This window comes from Diceros bicornis, chromosome 19 (genome assembly GCF_020826845.1).
Source record: "Diceros bicornis minor isolate mBicDic1 chromosome 19, mDicBic1.mat.cur, whole genome shotgun sequence".
Taxonomy (NCBI): domain Eukaryota; kingdom Metazoa; phylum Chordata; class Mammalia; order Perissodactyla; family Rhinocerotidae; genus Diceros; species Diceros bicornis.
In genome coordinates this window covers 38,085,138-38,104,286 of record NC_080758.1, presented here as the reverse complement: position 1 = coordinate 38,104,286, position 19,149 = coordinate 38,085,138, and the positions used below count along the sequence as shown (strand labels likewise).

General features: G+C 40.9%; 1 protein-coding gene across 4 annotated transcripts in view; it reads right to left on the bottom strand.

The window, feature by feature from the left end:
* SLX4IP (SLX4 interacting protein) overlaps positions 1-19,149 on the bottom strand; it is a 183,437-nt gene that overhangs the window by 45,835 nt on the left and 118,453 nt on the right. For 3 of the 4 annotated variants that reach the window (XM_058563215.1, XM_058563214.1, XM_058563216.1), the window contains one exon: positions 16,394-16,514. In XM_058563215.1, coding sequence (XP_058419198.1) covers positions 16,394-16,514 — 121 coding nt within the window. Of the gene's footprint in view, positions 1-9,694; positions 9,859-16,393; positions 16,515-19,149 lie in introns of those variants that run through there. The other variant, XM_058563218.1, reaches the window with a different exon arrangement.

The window sequence follows — 19,149 nt, the reverse complement described above, 5'->3', positions numbered from 1 at the left end:
CTACAACATGGATGAACCTTGAAAACATTATGCTAAGTGAAAGAAGCCAGTTACAAAGAATAGCATATTGTATGATTCCATTTATATGAAATGTCCAGCATAGGCAAATCAATAGAGACAGAACATAAATGGGTGTTTGCCTAGGGCGAGGGGTGGGAAGGGTGTTGGGAGAAAATGGGGAGTAACTGCTAATGGGTACAGGGTTTCTTTACAGAGTGAGGAAAATGTTCTAAAATTAATTCTGGTGATGGTTGCACAACTTTGTGAATATATAAAAACCACTGAATTGTATACTTTAAATGAGTGAATTGTATGGTATGTGAATTATATCTCAATAAAGCTATTATTAAAAAAAAAAGAATGGGATGAAATATTCTTCAGCTAAATGGATGAGAACTGTCAGTGCTCCTCATTCTTAAATCCCTAAATCAAATAGGAATAATGATGCTTTCCTCTACTTAAAATGGGATATTATGATCGGTTGACCACGCTGGCAAACTCTAAGAGGCTACACAGAAACAACGTTCCCCATCATTTTACCAGAACAGCAAATGCATCTATAGGCATGTGATATGTGAATTTCATAATTTTCCAACAGTAGGCCTCCCAGTCCTACAGCTATCCTAATTAAATTTCACTGGTGTCTTTTGGCCCATTAGAAAACCAAATACTACTACAGGCCCCCAAAGTTTATTCAGCCTAATTTTTACTTTTCTAAAAGGCTAGAGAAAAAAGATTTAATAAGCTAGAAATAGGAAAAAAAATGTACGAGAAAGCCTCCTCATAAGAGGACTATTTATAAACCCCGTATACCTTTGTTATTAAAAAGTTAGTGTTTTACTAAAATAAGGATAAACTTACACAATGCAAAAAACTAACAGTCTTCCAGAAGTTCACATTACCTTGAAAGGAAACCCAGAAGCTGTTTTATTTTCAATATATCTTATACAGAAAGATTTGCTAAGTGTTTCAAAAATGTTTTCTATTTAAGAAAAACCTTTACAAGTCATTCTTGTAAATAATGAGAATTTCTTTTCCCCCAAGGGAATAATTTCTACTTCAGTGTTTCTAAGAATATATAGGGTTAAAACCATGTAAAATAGATTTTCTCACAGTTGGGGGAGAGCAAAACACCACACATAGGAAACCAGACAGCTTGGGGGTCAAAACACTACACTTCCAGGTCAGCCTTCTGGTTGCAATTAAGTAAAATTCCTGCAAATATTTGTAAGGAAATCATATTTTTGGTGTCTCCTTTCAGTCCTTGTAACTTTTTATTTTCTTTAGCAGTAACTTATATTTGTGGGTATACACATATCTATATTATTCATGAAAGACACACAGAAACACAAAACATACACATTTATGTGCACGTACATACCCATCTGTGATCTCAGAATTGCAATTTGATCGTGGACTCAAAGTTAAAACTAGCTTCTCTTCTAGGCATTCATTTTTTATTTTTGAGATTGTGGGGAATTAGTTTTGTTTGTGCTTAATATAGACATGGGTAATTTTCTCAAGACATTTCACAAAATACGTTAGGCAACTTTCCCATTAGGTTACATGGTTCACAATCAAATAGTTAAAATAAATTTGAATCCAGTTGGAGTTTAGGCTCTAAGTAATAACAGCACTGTGGTAGAACAACAAATATAAACGAGCTCCACAATTGAGTGTACCTGAGCAGTTATCAAATATGCCTCTATCAACTCCCTGGGAACAGCCCAGGGGCTCGCAGTGCTTCTCCAATACCCACCTCACTCAGAAATCTGCAGCGCATTCATTTAGAGACAATATAAATGTCTACTGTACCAAAGGGAGCAGATACTCCCAGCCCGGTTTATAGCAGTTATTACAGGGAGTATAAAATTGTTTTGATTATAATGTATTGAAATGATAAACTGAAAACAGTTAACACCAAAAAATATAATTTTAGATTCTCCATTTTTATTCTAAATAATTAGAATAATTAGGGTGACGTGTTAGGGAATTTGAAAATGAAAGCTCTCTGGTTTTTAATCATCATTTGGGTTGTACTCCCTCAAATTCCCAAGATATTTAGTTAGCAAATCTCAGTCCCAAAGCGTTAAACCACAGTGTTATCTTACACTAGGGCTTCTTCATCGTCCTGTGTACCCTTCAGAATCAAAGGGTTCTTACAGATCCTTAATCTGTTAGATAACTACTATCTATTCATTTTCTCTGTCAAGCTTCCTGATGGCTATTAATATTGTGATGTGAAACTAAATTACTATGAATTTAAAAATCTTGGCACTGTGATAGGAGGGCCTGGCCAAAGAAAAAGAATGTAAAGGGAACAGACAAGCTAGTAAATGCTGTAGGCACTTCCCAGACATTGGAAGGCTACTGCTATAGTGTAAGGGACATGAAACTCCTGAGAAATGAACCGTACATGCCAAGGTAAACAGTTTCCACTACACCTTGTCATCCCACACATTAAAAATTATATGCAACTCTGAGGAGAAAAGGCCACTGCTTTATGAGTAGGGGTAAAAAAAGAGCTTTCCCCATTAATATCTGTCAAACACAGGAGAGGGTGCCACTTTTTAAGATTTCATCTGGGATGTGCCAAAGGAAAGTACAGTCTTGTAGGGGTCTCACTATCTCTTTGTGCTGCTCGTCCCTCATCCCAACACATACACAGGCTATGTGGCAGCCAAACCATTCGTACAATATAAAGGCAGTCCCCCAGGGACCACATTCCCAACATGCTGGGATAAACCACAATTTTCACTGGGTGAACCAGGAGAACTAAAGGCCTTCCATCAGGTTGTCACCAAATATTGTGACAAAACAAACAGATCACCAAAAGAAAAGTTTTTCTCACCCCATTATCAATTTCAACGCAGGTGACTTTCTCTCCCATGACTTTACTCCCACTCCTAGCAGGGTAGGAGTGCCACTCAGTTCTACCAGACCACCAAACGGGATCTGTCTTTGGAATATCTAGTAATAAACCTTCAGTCTTCATAGAGCTGGTAAACAGGCAGGGCTCTCAGCCAAATGGGACAACTCCTAAAAAAAAGTCTTGCAACCACCATTTGATGACAAAGATCTTTGTAGAATCCAAGAGTCCCAGGGGATTTGGTGAAGTTGTTTTGAACTCCCCAGTTTCAAATATACAGAAATTTGGGAGCAGAAAGTCCGGATGTAAATGTGAACAAGCAGATACAAAAGTAATACTGAAGCTACATCACCATAAAAGCTCAACAGAACTGGCATTGTAACTTGAAACTAAGCAAAGGCAATACTGACTTTGTTTTATGAGGGAAAAATCATTGTCTTTCTGATGTGCAGGGTAGGAGGTTAAGGGAGAAGGGCAGGGTGGGAGAGAAAGCAGTTTACTCACAGGCCAGTAGGGTCAATCTTAGTAAGGTTTTCACTAACATTGAAAAGGTCTTCTAGGTGCTTCAAATTGAAGTTCGACAACCTCTTGGTGTGGTGAACAGAATCCTAACCTTTTTTGCAGCTTTATGCATCAAGGTTTTTTGTATTTTAATTTCTTGTAAAAATTAAAAAGTGAACAAAAGATCAGTCATTGTCAACTCTGGCAATGTCCATAACAAATGACTGTAACAAGTGGAAACATTACCCTGAAAAGTTTAGGGATTTTGTCTTCTTTCCATTTATTGCAATAAATGGTTAGTCAAGTCTCCCAAGTTTCTGAGAATGCAAAGCATCTTGCGCTGTCATTGCTGCTTTAGCACACTTTTGGTAAAAAGTATAAAACTTTAAGTTTTACAAATTGCCCATTCCTGGAAAAATAATCTTTGCTGAAACCGTGGCACATTCACCAGAGGGCTCATGGACACTTGCTTTCATTACTGCCCTTGTAAGCTTCTCATGTGCAGATGAAAGCCTAGGAAATATTCTGATTGAGTACATTATGGGAAGAAATGTAAATAATAACCAAAGCTATTTAAACACATGTGTAAAAAGAAAACACATGTTTCCCTTGCACCCTAGGACAGATCTAGGGAAATCCATTTCTATTTGTAAAGGGCTGTGAATAGAAAAAACAATGTCTAAATATTAAGAATATTTACCAGAACAGCAGATAACTGACAATGTGTTGTGCCGTTTACAAAACCACATGAGTTCCCAGTTCCCCCTTCCGTTGTCCATGTCTGACTGGGAACGTTAGAGAACTCCCTCTATCGCTGCATCTGTGCCTGCAGGACAGTTCCATTCCTACAGCTGGGGTGTAGGATGGGAGCAAATGCTACCTCCCCATGGGAATAGCTGATGCACGTCAAAAATGACCGCTGAAGTTCACGGTACTTGTCAAGTACTAACTTGACAAGTTAAGTACTAACTTAACAAGTGGTACTTGTTAGTGGTACTATGTTTTATCAGGGTTTACAGTTGTTAGACGTACAGTAATTTTCACAGTTGTTAATGTGTAAGAAAAGGATGTTAATGTGTAAGGATGGTGTTTCAGAGCAGGTTTTCACCGTCCTATCTGAAAATGACTGATGGTTTACATGGAGGAAGGGCTGGGCTCAAAGGGAAAAGTGTTTCACTTCCAAAATTTATTTTAAAAAGGAAAAGACCCTATTTTCAATGGGCTGGGAAAATAAATACAAACCAAAACAAACAGCACACATACAAATTTGCCCTCGTGGGGACGCTGGGGAGAAGGGCTCACAATCAGGCCTGTGTCTGAAGAGCAGAGAGAAAGCTTTCTTTGGCAGGTACCACGCGTCGGGTGTTGGGAAAAAGAGAAGAACATTTCTCAGACAGAGGGAAGAATAGGAAGAACTTGCTTGTTTTGGCGATTCTCGTCTTTTTCTTTTTCTCCTCTTGTTGTGTGAACACCCACTGATTTCCTAACATGGTGGTAAGGCGCCCCACCGCAGAATGCTGCGTGGGTGTCGCCAGAGAGAGAGGAAGCCTGGTAATTCAGCCCTGACAGTCGCAGAGGATGCCTGGGATGCCACAAAAGAATGAGCAGACAGCTACACGCTTTGGCCGGGGATTTAAGCTAAGATTTTAGAGGAGCATTCAGCTTAGAAGAAAAGCCAAAAAGAAAGCCACTGCAGACAGAAACCACAGTACCCAGGAAAATTTAATTTATTTTATGGCATTTTCCAAAGGACTGGGTTTCTTAGATGGTAACTGCAAAAAAAAAAAAAAGGTTGTAAGAATGGAATAAAAGGCAGTAAAAGCAAAAAAAAATTTACTGCTCCACAAACACAAAAATGTAGTGAACCCCTAATATCTAGACAACGCATTGAGGTAAGTACTTGGAGCTCGAAGATGAGCTCTGTTTTGGAGTCTATTTCTCTTTCTATCTTGTGATCAGAGAGTCGGGGATATAAAATCTAAAACAAAGATACCCACATGGAATTTTAAGCACAACGTTGCTCCTGGCTTCCACGTGGTTAATTTAAAGACAGCTTTGTTTTCATGATTAAAGAAGAATTTTATTAAAAGAGAAAACACACACGCACGCACGCACACACACACACACGCACCATTCTCCCTAACAAGGATACTGAAGCAACGAAGACAAGCCAGACAAGAGACAGCGTGTTTTCATGCCGCCTCTGACACTCACTATCTATGCAACCTTGGGCAAGTTGCTTGAACTCTGAGTCTGGTTCTTCAGAACAAGAATCAAGAATACTAGCTAGAACGGGCTGCCCCAAGGATCTGCCATGGGTATGTGGAAGACTCAGCATAGCGCTGGCACCGGCACCTAGCAGGTTGAAGTTCAGTAACAGGTAACTAGCAGGGATAGTAATGCTAAAGGCCACCGGGATGGACTGGGGCTGGAGCGAAGAAATTTGCAATCCTTAGCTGCAGAAGATTCAGAAGATACTGCAGCTAATTTTACCCTGGGGTAAGATGTGGTTTGACTTTCCGAAATCCAAAGGAGAAAAACTATTTAATAATCTGTGACTCACAGAGCACTTTCCCCTCTGCCTTTTGTTGGAGGAGCAAGAGATGTTGCAATGGAAGCACGCTGCAAAGCCTTGGCAAATAAAAGTGACTAGTGAGGGGCCAGCCTGGTGGTGTAGTGGTACAGTCTGTACACTCCGCTTTGGCAGCCCGGGGTTCGCAGGTTTGGATCCTGGGCGCAGACCTACACACCGCTCATCAAGCCACAGTGTGGCACCGTTCCACACAGAAAATAGAGGAAGACTAGGCCGGCCCCATGGCTTAGCGGTTAAGTGTGCGCGCTCCGCTACTGGCGGCCTGGGTTCGGATCCCGGGCGCGCACCGACGCACTGCTTGTCCAGCCATGCTGAGGCCGCGTCCCACATACAGCAACTAGAAGGATGTGCAGCTATGACATACAACTATCTACTGAGGCTTTGGGGAGAAAAAGGGGGGAAAAAAAAAAAAGAGGAGGAGGATTGGCAATAGATGTTACCTCAGGGCCGGTCTTCCTCAGCACAGATGTTAGCTTAGTAGCAATCTTCCTCAAGCAAAAAGAGGAAGATTGGCAACAGATGTTAGCTCAGGGCCAATCTTTCTCACCAAAAAACAAATAAACAAATAAATAAATAAATAAAGTGGCGAGTAGAAACAATAATTTGCTCCTTTATTTCTTCCAATGCTTGGCTCCTCCTGAGTGACAGATTCCACATTGGGTGCTGAAGAGGGCAAGACCCTCTCCCTCTGGGAGGCAGGGAACATGAGTGCTCCTACTGTCCAGGGTGGACGAGGCACATGGGAAGGGGAGGGGCAGTTCCCTGAGAGAAGATGCATGGAATCAGATAAGGCTCCTCAGGCAAGTGACAGGCGAGCACAGGCTTGCAGGGGTATAAGGAGCTGGCCCAGCAGAGTGGGAGAAGAGAGTTTCAGGGAGAGGAAGCAGCATGTGCAAAGGCCCTGAGGCAAGACAGCATAATGTTCTGGGGCCTGTCAGTCAGTTAGGGTACAGTAACAAGTTGATAAATGATCATGGAAGCTCTCCCAGGGTTACCTGGCCAAAGCCATCTGAGATCAATGACTCCGCTCCCTCTAGGGGAGAGTGGCTCCTCCTGAACTCAGCTTCCCACAGGTCCAGCTGCAGGGCTGCCGAAGTCTCCAGGTACTGGGCAGCTGGCTTGCCCAGCATTTTCCTGAATAGCCAGACTGCTCGGTACCCGAATCTAGAACTAAAACGTTTACTACTCCCATCTCCAGAAGATAATTTTCATGCTTGTTCAATGAAAAGGGTGATCAGTGGGAGAAGTGGGGTCCCTCTGCTGGAACACAGCCACAAGGTATATCGAGCTGTACCCCAGCCAAGCACACCTAACTACAGGATGCCAAGAGAGCAGAGGATCTGCATGTGTGCTGATCTATGTCAGAATGCCAGCCTATGCCACGTGATTGCTGCATCCTCCCCAGAATCCTCTGCACAACGGTGGGGGCCCAACATAGGGACGACACTGCTACCAGGGCTGTTTCTGAGTGAACAGACACCTTAGGGGTGTCACTCCTTAGGGAATGAGAGCTAGTTGCTGGGAGGGCTAATGACCAAGTCAGACATGGTGTCTGTAGACTACCAAAGCCCAAGAATGGGTGGGTCACCTGGTGATACAGAGGCCCAAAATTTGCAGTAACTAAAGCCCATAGCTAGGCAAGTCACTTGGTCCACTAGAGGGCCATGACTAATGGTAATCTTGGTAGGAACCCTGTCAGTGACTCAACCCACAGACATCTTTGGCTTATTGGTGAATTGATATGTCCATAACTCCAAATAAAATGGAGAACATACTTAGGCCCTACCTAAACTCTATGTTATGGGCTGAATTATCTGTCTCCAAAATCCCCACACTGAAGTCCTAACTTCCAGGACCTCAAAATGTAACTGTATTTGGACATAGGCTCTTTAAAGAGATAATTAAATTAAAATGAGGTCATTAGGGTGGGGCCTAACCCAATATGACTGGTGTCCATATAAGACAAAGAAATTAGGACAGAGACACATACAACAGGAAAACCATGTGAAGACAGAGAGAAGAAGGCCATCTGCAAGCCAAGGAGAGAGGCCTACAAGAAATCAATCCCGCCAACACCTTGATCTCAGACTCCCAGCTTCCAGAACTGTGAGAAAATAAATTTCTGTTGTTGAAGCCACCCAGTCTGTGGGATTTTTTTGTTATGGCAGTCCTAGCAAACTAATACACCGTATAGTAGAAAAAAAATCTAGGTCTGGTGACCAGGGGCCTGATTTGGGCTCCCTTGAAGGAGAGCCACAGGTTCTTATCCAGTCCCCAGGTTTGAGTCAATTCTCAGACCCATACCTCCTTGAACGGAGAGCCAGGCATCCCTCAAGTAAGGACTCTTCAATAATATTGCAAGTACATTCTATAAATCTTCCACTTGGGACCCGCAGCTGTTTACTAGGGTACCTGCACAACGAGAAAAGGAAATACCCAGGACTTTTGAGGATGATTCGACATTGGCTCTGAGACAATGCTAATTCTTGGAGTTCCTGATTGCCACTGTAACCCACCAGAGGGTGGTAAATAGAAACTTGGCTTCAATTCACCTCACAAAGGGCCCAGCATGTCTGTGAAAATCTGTAGTTGTCTTCTCAGTTGTTGAGTACATAACTGGGATAGATTTGCTCTGCAACTGATAGAATCCACACTTGGACTCCAGGTCTCATGGAGTCAGTGCCATTATGTAATGAAGGGCCAGAAAGAAGTCTCTGGAGTTCCCCCTCTCCACCAAAACCCATAAACCAAAAGCAATATTGATCCCTAGGAAATTAAAGAGACTATGCCACCATCAAAAACTTGAAAGGTCCCAGAACATTTTTTCATATAGTTTTCATGTTTAATTTGCCTCTTTGGCCTAAGTAGAAGATAAATGGGTCTTGGAGAATGACAGTGGATTAATGCAGGTTTAATTAGGCAGGGATTCTTCTGGAGGTGGTCTCTCAGCTGGAGCACTATAGCACCTAGCATCAGCAATACAGAGCTGGTAAAATGTGGTGTTTCTATCCCACTAGTAGAGAACATAGAAGCATATCCAGTGCTAAAAGTTAACGAAAACTATGGCAACCTCATAAAAACAGGCCCATTGACAGCTCAAATCCCTCAGTAATGAAGGTTTGGATCACTTTGCCAGGTAAAGAATCCTGATCAGCTGTGTTACTGGCTAAGGACAAAGAGCATATAAAATAAATATTAGAGGAGGGAAGATATAAACACTAGCTGTTTATTTCGTGTAACGGGTTACTAAAGTTAGAATGATAGCATCTTCCTATATTATCTTCCTTGCTGTATCATGTGTTATGTTCATATATTAACTAAGTTTTTTGGCTTTCTGTTTCCTTACTATTTTATTCAAGGTATGTTGGCAATAGTTAACTTTATAACTTAGCCAATAAGTTACCAAATACAGGCTGTGAATGAACTAGAGGAGGAATAAACATCACTCAGAAATCCTGGTCTTGGAACTAGGACTTGAGACTTTGAGTTATCCTTCTTGGAGGAGATGCTGAGCACATTTCCACTGTAGTTGGGAGAGTTGTATAGTTGGCACTAGCTTGTTGTTATTGTTTGGAAGTTTATGGAAGAGGAGAACGTCAGTGGATATGTGTAACTTGTGTCCACCCACCCAAAATTTTTGACCATCCTCCCTGTGTTTTGGTAACTCCCTTCATTTTATAAGTCTCACTTTTCCAAAGTAAAAGCCAAATATTTTATATCTCCTGACTCACCTGCAACTAGGGTATGGCCATGGGATCTAGTTTGGCCTTGCAGTAGGCTCAGAAGGAACAGCCCCAGGCTGTGGCACATGCTGGGCAGTCAATCTTCCGCAGGCTGGGGCAGAAGCTGATATGCGGGCCTGAGCATCGCAGGCAGCAGCTGAAATGGCACACGTACCAAAGCTGTCTCCATCTTGTGACTGAGGCTGTGCTGTCTGTGTAGCTTCAGAATGGGCCCTCCCACAGGTGGAGCCTGTGAGCTACTTAATATCTTTAATCACCTTCTTCTCTGCTGAAGAGCCAGACCCTCTGGCTAGTCTCAAGCAGAAACAAAATTAAATCAAGGATATTAGGCAAGTAAAGTTCCTGACCACAAAAGGTTTTGTGCTGGAGACTACCACATTTTTGTTTTCAAAAGGTCACTTTGGAAGGAGAGATGTGAATGAATTGGAAGGAAAATCAGGAGGCTGTGGCAGGAATTCAAGAGCTGATTAAGAAGGGCCTTGACTAAGGCAGTGACAAGGGGAAAAAGAGAAAAAACTAAGGAGAAAAAGGGCAACAAACCCAATACAAAAGTGAGAAAGGGCTGTAAATATGCAGTTCAGTCAATAAACACATAAAAACAGAAAGATAATTAAAAATCAAAGAGCATGGGATCTTCTTTTTTGAATTTTCGCCTGTCAGACTGGCAAAAATTAAAAATACTGGTAACACCCAATCTCAGTACGGCTAAGGGGGAAAACATTAATGAGGTAGAATTGACAGGAATTGACAGTGAAGTCTTTAAAAAAAGTTTCTTACAACACTCTTTTTTACTGAATCTATTGAAATAACATTTCAGGCGACCTAATAAAGATGAGGCTATTGGCAAACGGCTGTGCTATGCCATTCACTGATTAAGTTTGTGAACACTCTGTGTATTCCTTTATGTTGCATGATTAAGAAAATGGCCTCAAAGCCATTTATGCTATTTTTTATAAAGAAAACTCAGAGTATGAAAAATATTAATTTTATTGGAGTAATCAGCAAAGTTACCAGCCTTGAGACTTCAGCTCACCCAGCCTCACGTTAGATGTCTGTACCATGATGACGTACATTACTGTTACACGGATCTGGAAATGGAAAAAGGAAGAACCTCGTGCAAATGAGAGAAGATATTCAATTTACACAAAAGTATAAATGACCCACATTCATCCAAACCACCAATACAGAGACAGCAATTCTTTCTCTTCTCAGGGAACATGAGACACAGAACTGAATACTGAGGAGGAAATGGGCAAGGCCTTACAGTTAGTGGCATTGAAATTGCTTTCGAAAAAGGCATTTAAATAAGATTATGGGAATAGCTGAGAAGAGGCAGCTAGATAAGTGTCTATTGAGATGTCTTTGGCTCTGAAGAAAGAGTGAAAGCGTATATTCAGTTTCCATTTTTAATGATGCTGTTCATAAACAATATAAGATGGCAGTACATTATTGCGTGTACCCACTTCATCCCTGCAGGTGTGCACAGCCTAGAAGATGATGAACCTGGGTCATCTGTGAAAAGCAACCTTATGTAGAGATAGGTGAACAATGCTCTTACCTTTAGGAGATTAACAGTTTAGTATGAGGTTAAGCACTTATAACCAGAAGCAGAGTTATCTGTCTATGCTCTAGAGTTAAGCAGTAAGGTAATCTGGAGAAGAAAAGAGGCTCTGGAGGTGGCAAAAAATCAATCTTTACCACTAAAGGGGAGTGAGAAAGGTAGCTAAACTGATTATAAGACAATTATAACACAATGTGACAAATGTTATAAAAGTGTTAAGAGCCAGAAGAGGGGAAACTGAGTAAGACTTTGGAGAAGTAATATTTGAGTTGGGTCTTAAAAGTTAAAAAGGAGTTTTCCAGACAAAAGAGAAACCTGTAAATGTATAGGTACAGAGATATAAAGAATGTAGCTCTGCAGGAAATAGGAAAGCGAGAAGCAGGAGGAGACAAAGCAGAAAGTCACGGCAGGCCTTGACTTACTAGGAAGAGGAAAGATACAGCCATGTATGTAATTTCACCTGTACAAACAATTATTAAGTACCTACTGCAAGCCAGGAAATGTGCTCCATGCTGGAGATAGAATGGATAACAAAAGAGGCAGACTTTGTCTTCAAGTGGCTTACACATTTGCAGAGAGAGACATTAATCAAATGGTAGAAACAAAAGTTCAGGATGCTCATGGGCCTATAACAAGGGGACCTGCCGACAAGATAAGCTTCCCTGAGGAGTGGACTTTGAGCAGGGAGCTGAAGGAGGCATAGGGGAAGGGGAGGACTAGCGCTCCAACATGGGCAGAGACCCCAAGATAAGCAGAAGAATGGAGCTTTGGAAGAAAGGAATTAAGTCTGCTGTGGCTGGAGCAAGAAAGAACGAAAAAGTGGTACAGGATCAGGTTGGGGAGGCAGCTACTCCAGAGATCTTGGCCTTCATCCTGGGAGCCCTGGGGAAATCCTGAAGGGCTTTATGCAGAAGCACACAAGATCAGACCTGTGATTTTAAGGGATTATACCCACTGAAGTGTTGACAGCAGGTGGGCATCGGCCACAGCCAGCAGATGCAAGGAAGCCAGCTGGGGAGCTGCTGCGGGTGTTCAGGTGTCCAGGCGAGGCAGGAGCATGGACCCGTTGGTGGCGGCAGAGAAGGGGACTGGCTAAGGTGTGAACATCAAAAGACATTCTCAGTTAAAGGTTAACTGTTATCAGAAGCAGGAAGGACAGGGAAGATGGCACTTTCACACCAAGTTTACTTTCAAAGAGGGATACTTCGCACAGCTTTTCCCCTACAGAGTGAACACAATGCTGCATGAGCATCATCCTGCCTCCCTCTGGCAATCAGCTGCACTACTTATCTCACTACCAGGAAGCCCGGCATTCATCCTGCTAGTGGTCATTTAAGGCTCCATGAGGCAAACAGAGGCTTCTCCTTGTTTGTTCAGTTAAATAAACCAAGTAAAAGGCAAATGACAAACTGAGAAAAATCATTTGTAACATATAAAGCATTAATATCCTTAAGGGGCTCTTATGAACCAATAAAAATATGAACTTTAACCTAGAACTACTATAAAGAAATTGAAGTTTGCAAATATGTATATCATCAGGATACTCACTGGACCATTGTCTACAACAGAGAAAATATTAGATGCAACCTAAATGTTCCACCAATAAATTAGAGTATGGACGTTTAATGGAATACTATGCAGTCATTAAAAATGGTGATGTGGATCCCGAATGGTCAAAACAATCTTGAAAAATAATAACAAAGTTGGAAGACTCACACTTTCTAATTTCAAAACTTACTACAAAGCTATGGTAATCAAAATAGTGTGGTACTGGCATAAAGACAGACATATAGGGGCCAGCCTGGTGGTGCAAGCAGTTGAGCACGTGCACTCCACTTCGGTTGCCCGGGGTTCTCACAAGTTCAGATCCCCGGCACGCACTGGCGCACTGCTTGTTAGGCCATGCTGCAGAAGCGTCCCACACAAAGTGGAGGAAGATGGGCACGGATGTTAACTCAGGGCCAACCTTCCTCAGCAAAAAAAGAGGATTGGCATTGGATGTTAGCTCAGGGCTGATCTCTCTCCCAAAAACAAGAAAAAAAAAAAAAAAACAGACAGACATATAGACCAATGGAATAGAATAGACAGCCCAGAAATAAACCTAGACATTTATAGTCAAATGATTTTTGATAAAGGTGCCAAGACTATTTGATGGGGGAAAGGATAGGCTTTTCAACAAATGGTGCTAGGACAACTGGACATCCACCTGCAAAAGAACGAAGTTGGACCCCCTACCTTATAACATATAGAAAAATTAACTCAAAATGGATCAAAGACCTACATGTAAGAGTTAAATCTATAGAACTTTTAGAAGATAAAATAGGGAAAAGCTTCATGACACTGGATTCAAGCAATGACTTCTTGGCTACGACACCAAAAGCACAGGCAACAAAAGAAGAAATAGATAAATTGGCTACATCAAAATTAAAAACATTTGTGCATCAAAGGACACTATCAAAAGAATGAAAAGGCAACCTACAGAATGGAAGAAATATTTGCAAATCATACATCTGATAAGGGATTAATATCCAGAATATATAAAGAACTCCTAAAACTCAAAAACAAACAAAAAAAAAAACCCAATTAAAACATGGGCAAGAACATAAACAGACATTTCTCCAAAGAAGATATACAAATGGCCAATAAGCACATGAAAAGACGGTCAACATCACTACTCATTAGGGAAATGCAAATCGAAACCACAATGAGACACCATTTCACATCTATTAGTATAGCTATTATCAAGATAATAGAAAATACATGTTGGCAAGATTGTGGAGAAACGAGAACCCTCATGCATTGTTGGTGAGAATGTAAAATGGTGCAGTCACTATGGAAAAACAGTATGGCAGTTCCTCAAAAAAATTAAACGCAGAATTACCGTATGATCCAGCAATTCCACTTTTAGGTATATACCCAAAGAACTGAAAGCAGGAACTCAACCAGATATCTGTACACCATGTTCACAGCAGCATTATTCACAGCAGTCAAAAGGTGGAAACAATCCAACTACCGAAGTACTTCACTGACAGATGAAATATATAGAAATATTTGTATTTATTTACTTACTAGTAGTTACCTAATATATATAAGAGTAGAATAGTGGTTGCCAGGGGCTGGAGGAAGGAGTAACAAAGAATCATTGTTTAATGGGCAAAGACATTCAGTTTGGGATAATGAAAAATTTCTGGAAATGGATAGTGGTGACAGTTCACAACAATGTGAATGTACTTAACACCACTAAATTGTATATTTAAAAAGGGTTAAAATAGTAAATTTTATTTTATATATAGTTTACCACAATAAAACTAAATTTTTAAAAATGGTGATGTATTATTTTTTTTTGATGAGGAAGATTAGCTCTGAGGTAACATCTGCGCTCATCTTCCTCTATTTTGTATGTGGGACACCACCTCAGCATGGCTTGATGAGCGGTGTGGTGTGTAAGTTCGTGCCCGGGATTTGAACCTGAGAACCCCGGCCCACCGAAGTGGAGTGCATGAACTTAACCACTAAGCCACGGGACGGGTCCCTGTGATGTATGTGTTCTAAAGGACTTTTATATTATGTAAGGTGGAAAAAATAGATTACAAAATTATATGTACAGAAATATCACTTTTCTGTTTAAAAACAAACTTTTTGCTCACATGAGCCCAAGAAAGGCTTTGATTTTCATCTTGAGGCCAGAACTGTGTTCCCCATCTGTGAGAGAGGCTAGGAAATTGAGTCTTGAGCTTTCCTCACTCAGTAGGAGAGGAAAGCAGAAAAGGACTAGTTGAGGATGGGTATGGACCAAGCCACCTCCACATCAGAGATGGAGGTCTTGGAACCTTCCCTGGCCCTTTTCCTTTTGTACCAGTCAGACTGTGAGACTAGCCAGATCTGCCAGGGTACAAAAAATGCAAGCTCCTATGGCTTTTCTCAAGATTTATACTATTACTAAGTGAATAACCTGAAAGCATCATCTAAGAGAATATTGTCTTGACTGAAAATTCCATTTATTCAAGGCTTTCAGTTTGGGGAAAGTTAATGTCTGTCTACTTAACAGCTGTGACCGGGTGAACGCTTCAGATCAAGTATGCCTTTAAAGGGGGATACTTAACACAATTATTTTCCTAAAAAGATGTTGTACTGGCATAATCTAGTTCACAGCAGTGCAGCACTGTCCTCTGAGGATTAACACGAGGTTGACTGTATTTGTACCACAGAGTGCTATGAAACACTGACATGACATAAAAAAATTAAAAACACAACAACGACAGAGTGGAAAGAACAGTGGGCTGGGAGTCAGAAGAGCTAGGGCTGGGGTCAGGTTCTGCCACTTGTCACTCAAGTACTCTTTCCTTCAACATATCACTGAATCTGCATATCAGGCACTGGGCTAAGTACTGGGAGGGGGGCGAGGATGGCCCAAGAAGATGTCAGATAAACAAGATCACCTCTGTCCTCAAGAAGATGATCTTTTACTCAGGCAAGCCCCTTAATCTTGCAGATCCTCAGTTTCTTCACCTATAACTCAAAGACATTACCATGCTCAAGGGTTATTAGGAAATAGAGTAGGATATTTCAACCTCAGTGCCCTGGACGTTTTGGGCCAGATAATGCCTTGCTGTGGGGGGTGGGAGGCTGTCCTGTACACTGTAGGATATTTAGTGGCATCCCCGGCTTCTACTCACTAGATGCCAGTAAGCTCCTCGCCATCCCTCCCACCCCAGTTATAACAACCTAAACTGTCTGCAGACATTACCAAATGTCCCCAGGGACAAAATCACCCCCAGCTGAAAACCTCTGAAATAGGGTGATATATAGGAAAGCATTTAAAAGCATCAAGCCCCAAATCAAGTCAGTCTTAATGTACATACATTTGAAAGACTACTTGTCAAAAAAAAATCTTTTAAAGAATTTACAGTTTCCTTAGGAATGCTTTATTTTCTATTTTTATATATTTTGCCTACCATTAAAAGCCCTTCAGGGCTTTTTGGTTAATTTTCTTTAGAAACAAAGCATCTTCATTAGAACATATTTTTTAAATGTATCACTCTACTAACATGACAGTTAGAGTCAAACATAATTGCCATCTCTACAAAGCAGAAATTTTATCCAAAATCAAAGTACTCTGTGCCTACCTTTTAAGGACAAGGGACTGGATCTTGTGAATTCTGTATTAGACGGCCTGTGCTGTTTACGAACCTCCAAGTACTCCTTAACTCTTGAATCAATGGTTTCTTTTAACAGTAGACAGACTTCCTAAAGTAAATTTAAAAATTAGATATAATTTTCTAACTTAATGCAATGCAAAAAAAGTCAACATCGTGCACATTAAAAAGTCAAAGCTGAACATTTTGTTTGTTTTTTTATTTAGCTCTGAATGCTGAAAGGAATGCTATCTGTGCTCATGGATAACACAGCAGATTTACATTTGCTACTGAGGTCTATTCGAAACCATAATGTTGGCTCACTCTGTGATCTGAGAAATTCACTTAATTTCCCTCTGCCTCAGTTTCACATTACTAAAAGGAAGACAGAAACACTTGAATGTGAAAATTAGGGTGACGTGGTGACGAAATCAGGGAGGTAATGACTGGTTTTGTATAAACATCAATCAGTTGTATTGTGACAAACAGAAGAGAGAAGTCATATAGAACCAACACTGGCTGGCAGCAAGGCCCCAGTGAAGTGCCCACTGTGTCCAGACAGGGGACTGTGGATGAGGGAAGCAGCCGGGAGCTAGGGCATAGTCAATGGGAACCCTGACCCCAACTTAGTCAACAGGGGGCAGGCCCCCACAGTTTCAGTGGACTGCCATCATGTGGGGATACAAGACACAGCGTCATCAGATCTTCTGATTTGTTCAAGAAGAGCCAGAAACAGTGATTTTTATACAAATATTTCTCATCTTTCAAACTTGGTTCAAAAAACTTTTTTACTCTAAACACCATCATTCATTAGTTTCTGGCCTCAGGTTTACAAATCCACATACTAAAAAAGGAACAACATTGAGTAGTGGGTTGAAAAGAGAACTAGAAATCAGTAATCAGATTTTCCTCTACACTCTTGTTGATGATACCGTATATGCCCATTTGCTTTTATGAAAACTGCACTATATTCACTTATTAGTGGTGAAAATAATTTAACTTCTCATAGTTCTCTAAAGTAGATTAATATTTATTAGGCAACAGAAACACAAGGTTTTAATTCAATGTCAATATACCATACCACTAGCAAATTTATGGAGCAGTCTATTGTTTTATGTATCAGTGTTATGTATAAAAAGAAAAACAAAACTTGAAAAGTCAAACCATGCTAAAGTGCGTCCATTTTAGCCACACTACCAAAAAAATGTAACCTAATGTACGGAAAGGAAAAAATTGCACACAAATCTAAATTTCCTAACTGAGATTAAGAAGTGATGCGTAAGGATTGCTAATTCTGGTTCAATTCCTCTGCAGAAGGCTCAGAGTTGCTGAGGTCACCTCAAACCTGTTTCACTGGTTTCTTGCAATGCCATCTCAGGTTGATCTCTTAGAATCTTCATAAATTAAAGTGAGAACAAAGTTTTAAGCTGCTTAGAAGGGCAATGAGAGCCAAACTTCTCTTTTGTTGAAAATATATGTACTCCTCAAACAGTATAGAAAACCCTAGATTTAATTCACAAATGTGAGTTTCTAGATAAACTACAAACTCTGGTCTCCTCTCTCCTGCTCTCATTTTGCAGCCCAAAGATGCAGTGCCTTGTGGAATATAGGGATATCCATTTACAGCTGAGTATTTTGGCATTGTTCACACAACAGAAAGGCAGCCTTGCCTCATACTGTTGTTTTAACAATTAAAGAATTTTGCTTCACATGCAGGGTTCAACTATGACTGAGCTAGAAAATATGTGAAAGACATACATGGAAACAAGGATTGTTAAAATTTGGCCACAAATGCCCTATATGGCTAGAACTAAAAATAGTAGGACAAAAATAAAGCAAAGAACCATACACATAAACTTTCTCCCAATAGTTACGGGGTTTTCCTTCGATGAGTCAGGTTTGACAAATGGAAGGTGGATCATGTGCAATGTGGTCAAGATACCCTAGTAACTGACCACAGCACACTGAGCACAGCACTCTCTTCAGAACCCAAGCACTGCGAGAAAAGACAAATTCCCAGCTACACTGAAGGGGCAGACGAGAAGACCAAGTTAAAATCAATGAGCGAGAGAGAGACATACGGCATCTCTAGGCGAACACGGGCTCATGTTTGCTTCCTCAAGTTTACAAATGGAACAGTCTGAGTTTGACTGTTTGGGTACAAAGACTACTAGTCCTGGAGTCGAAACAAACATATGTTTAATACATGTAATTAGTTCATTTTTCTGAAAAGGAACTGGATATTCTTAAGACTTGCACTATATAAAGTTACTATTAAGATGCAATCAAATCAATTGCTCATGAAGTCCCAACCACGAGATGATCTAATGATAAAAAAAGATGAAAGCATCGAGACACTGAACATAGGCTAAAGTCACATCCTTTCCTCAATTAGCTTTTCTCTTTTCTCACACACATACACACACAAATTATCCCAGAGCAATTGTAATGTCCGTGAACATATTTTAAAGGGACAACTTAAAGTAGAAGCAGCAAACCATCTACTTTGCTCTGAGAGGAAAGCTTGGCTTGCTGGCCCAACCTGCCCTCTTGCAGCTGCCACGGCAGCAGAGCTCTGCAGGTCTGATCGTGCACGGAGCATCTTTGCTAAGTCATGCCCTGCTGCCCGGACATAGGTACTAGGTGGAGCAGCACAGCTGCGTGTGGCACCCTGGAAAAATCTAGCCTCACGCTTTGGTTAGGAGGTGATTCACATACTCATAGCTTTATTTTAAAGCCTTCTACAT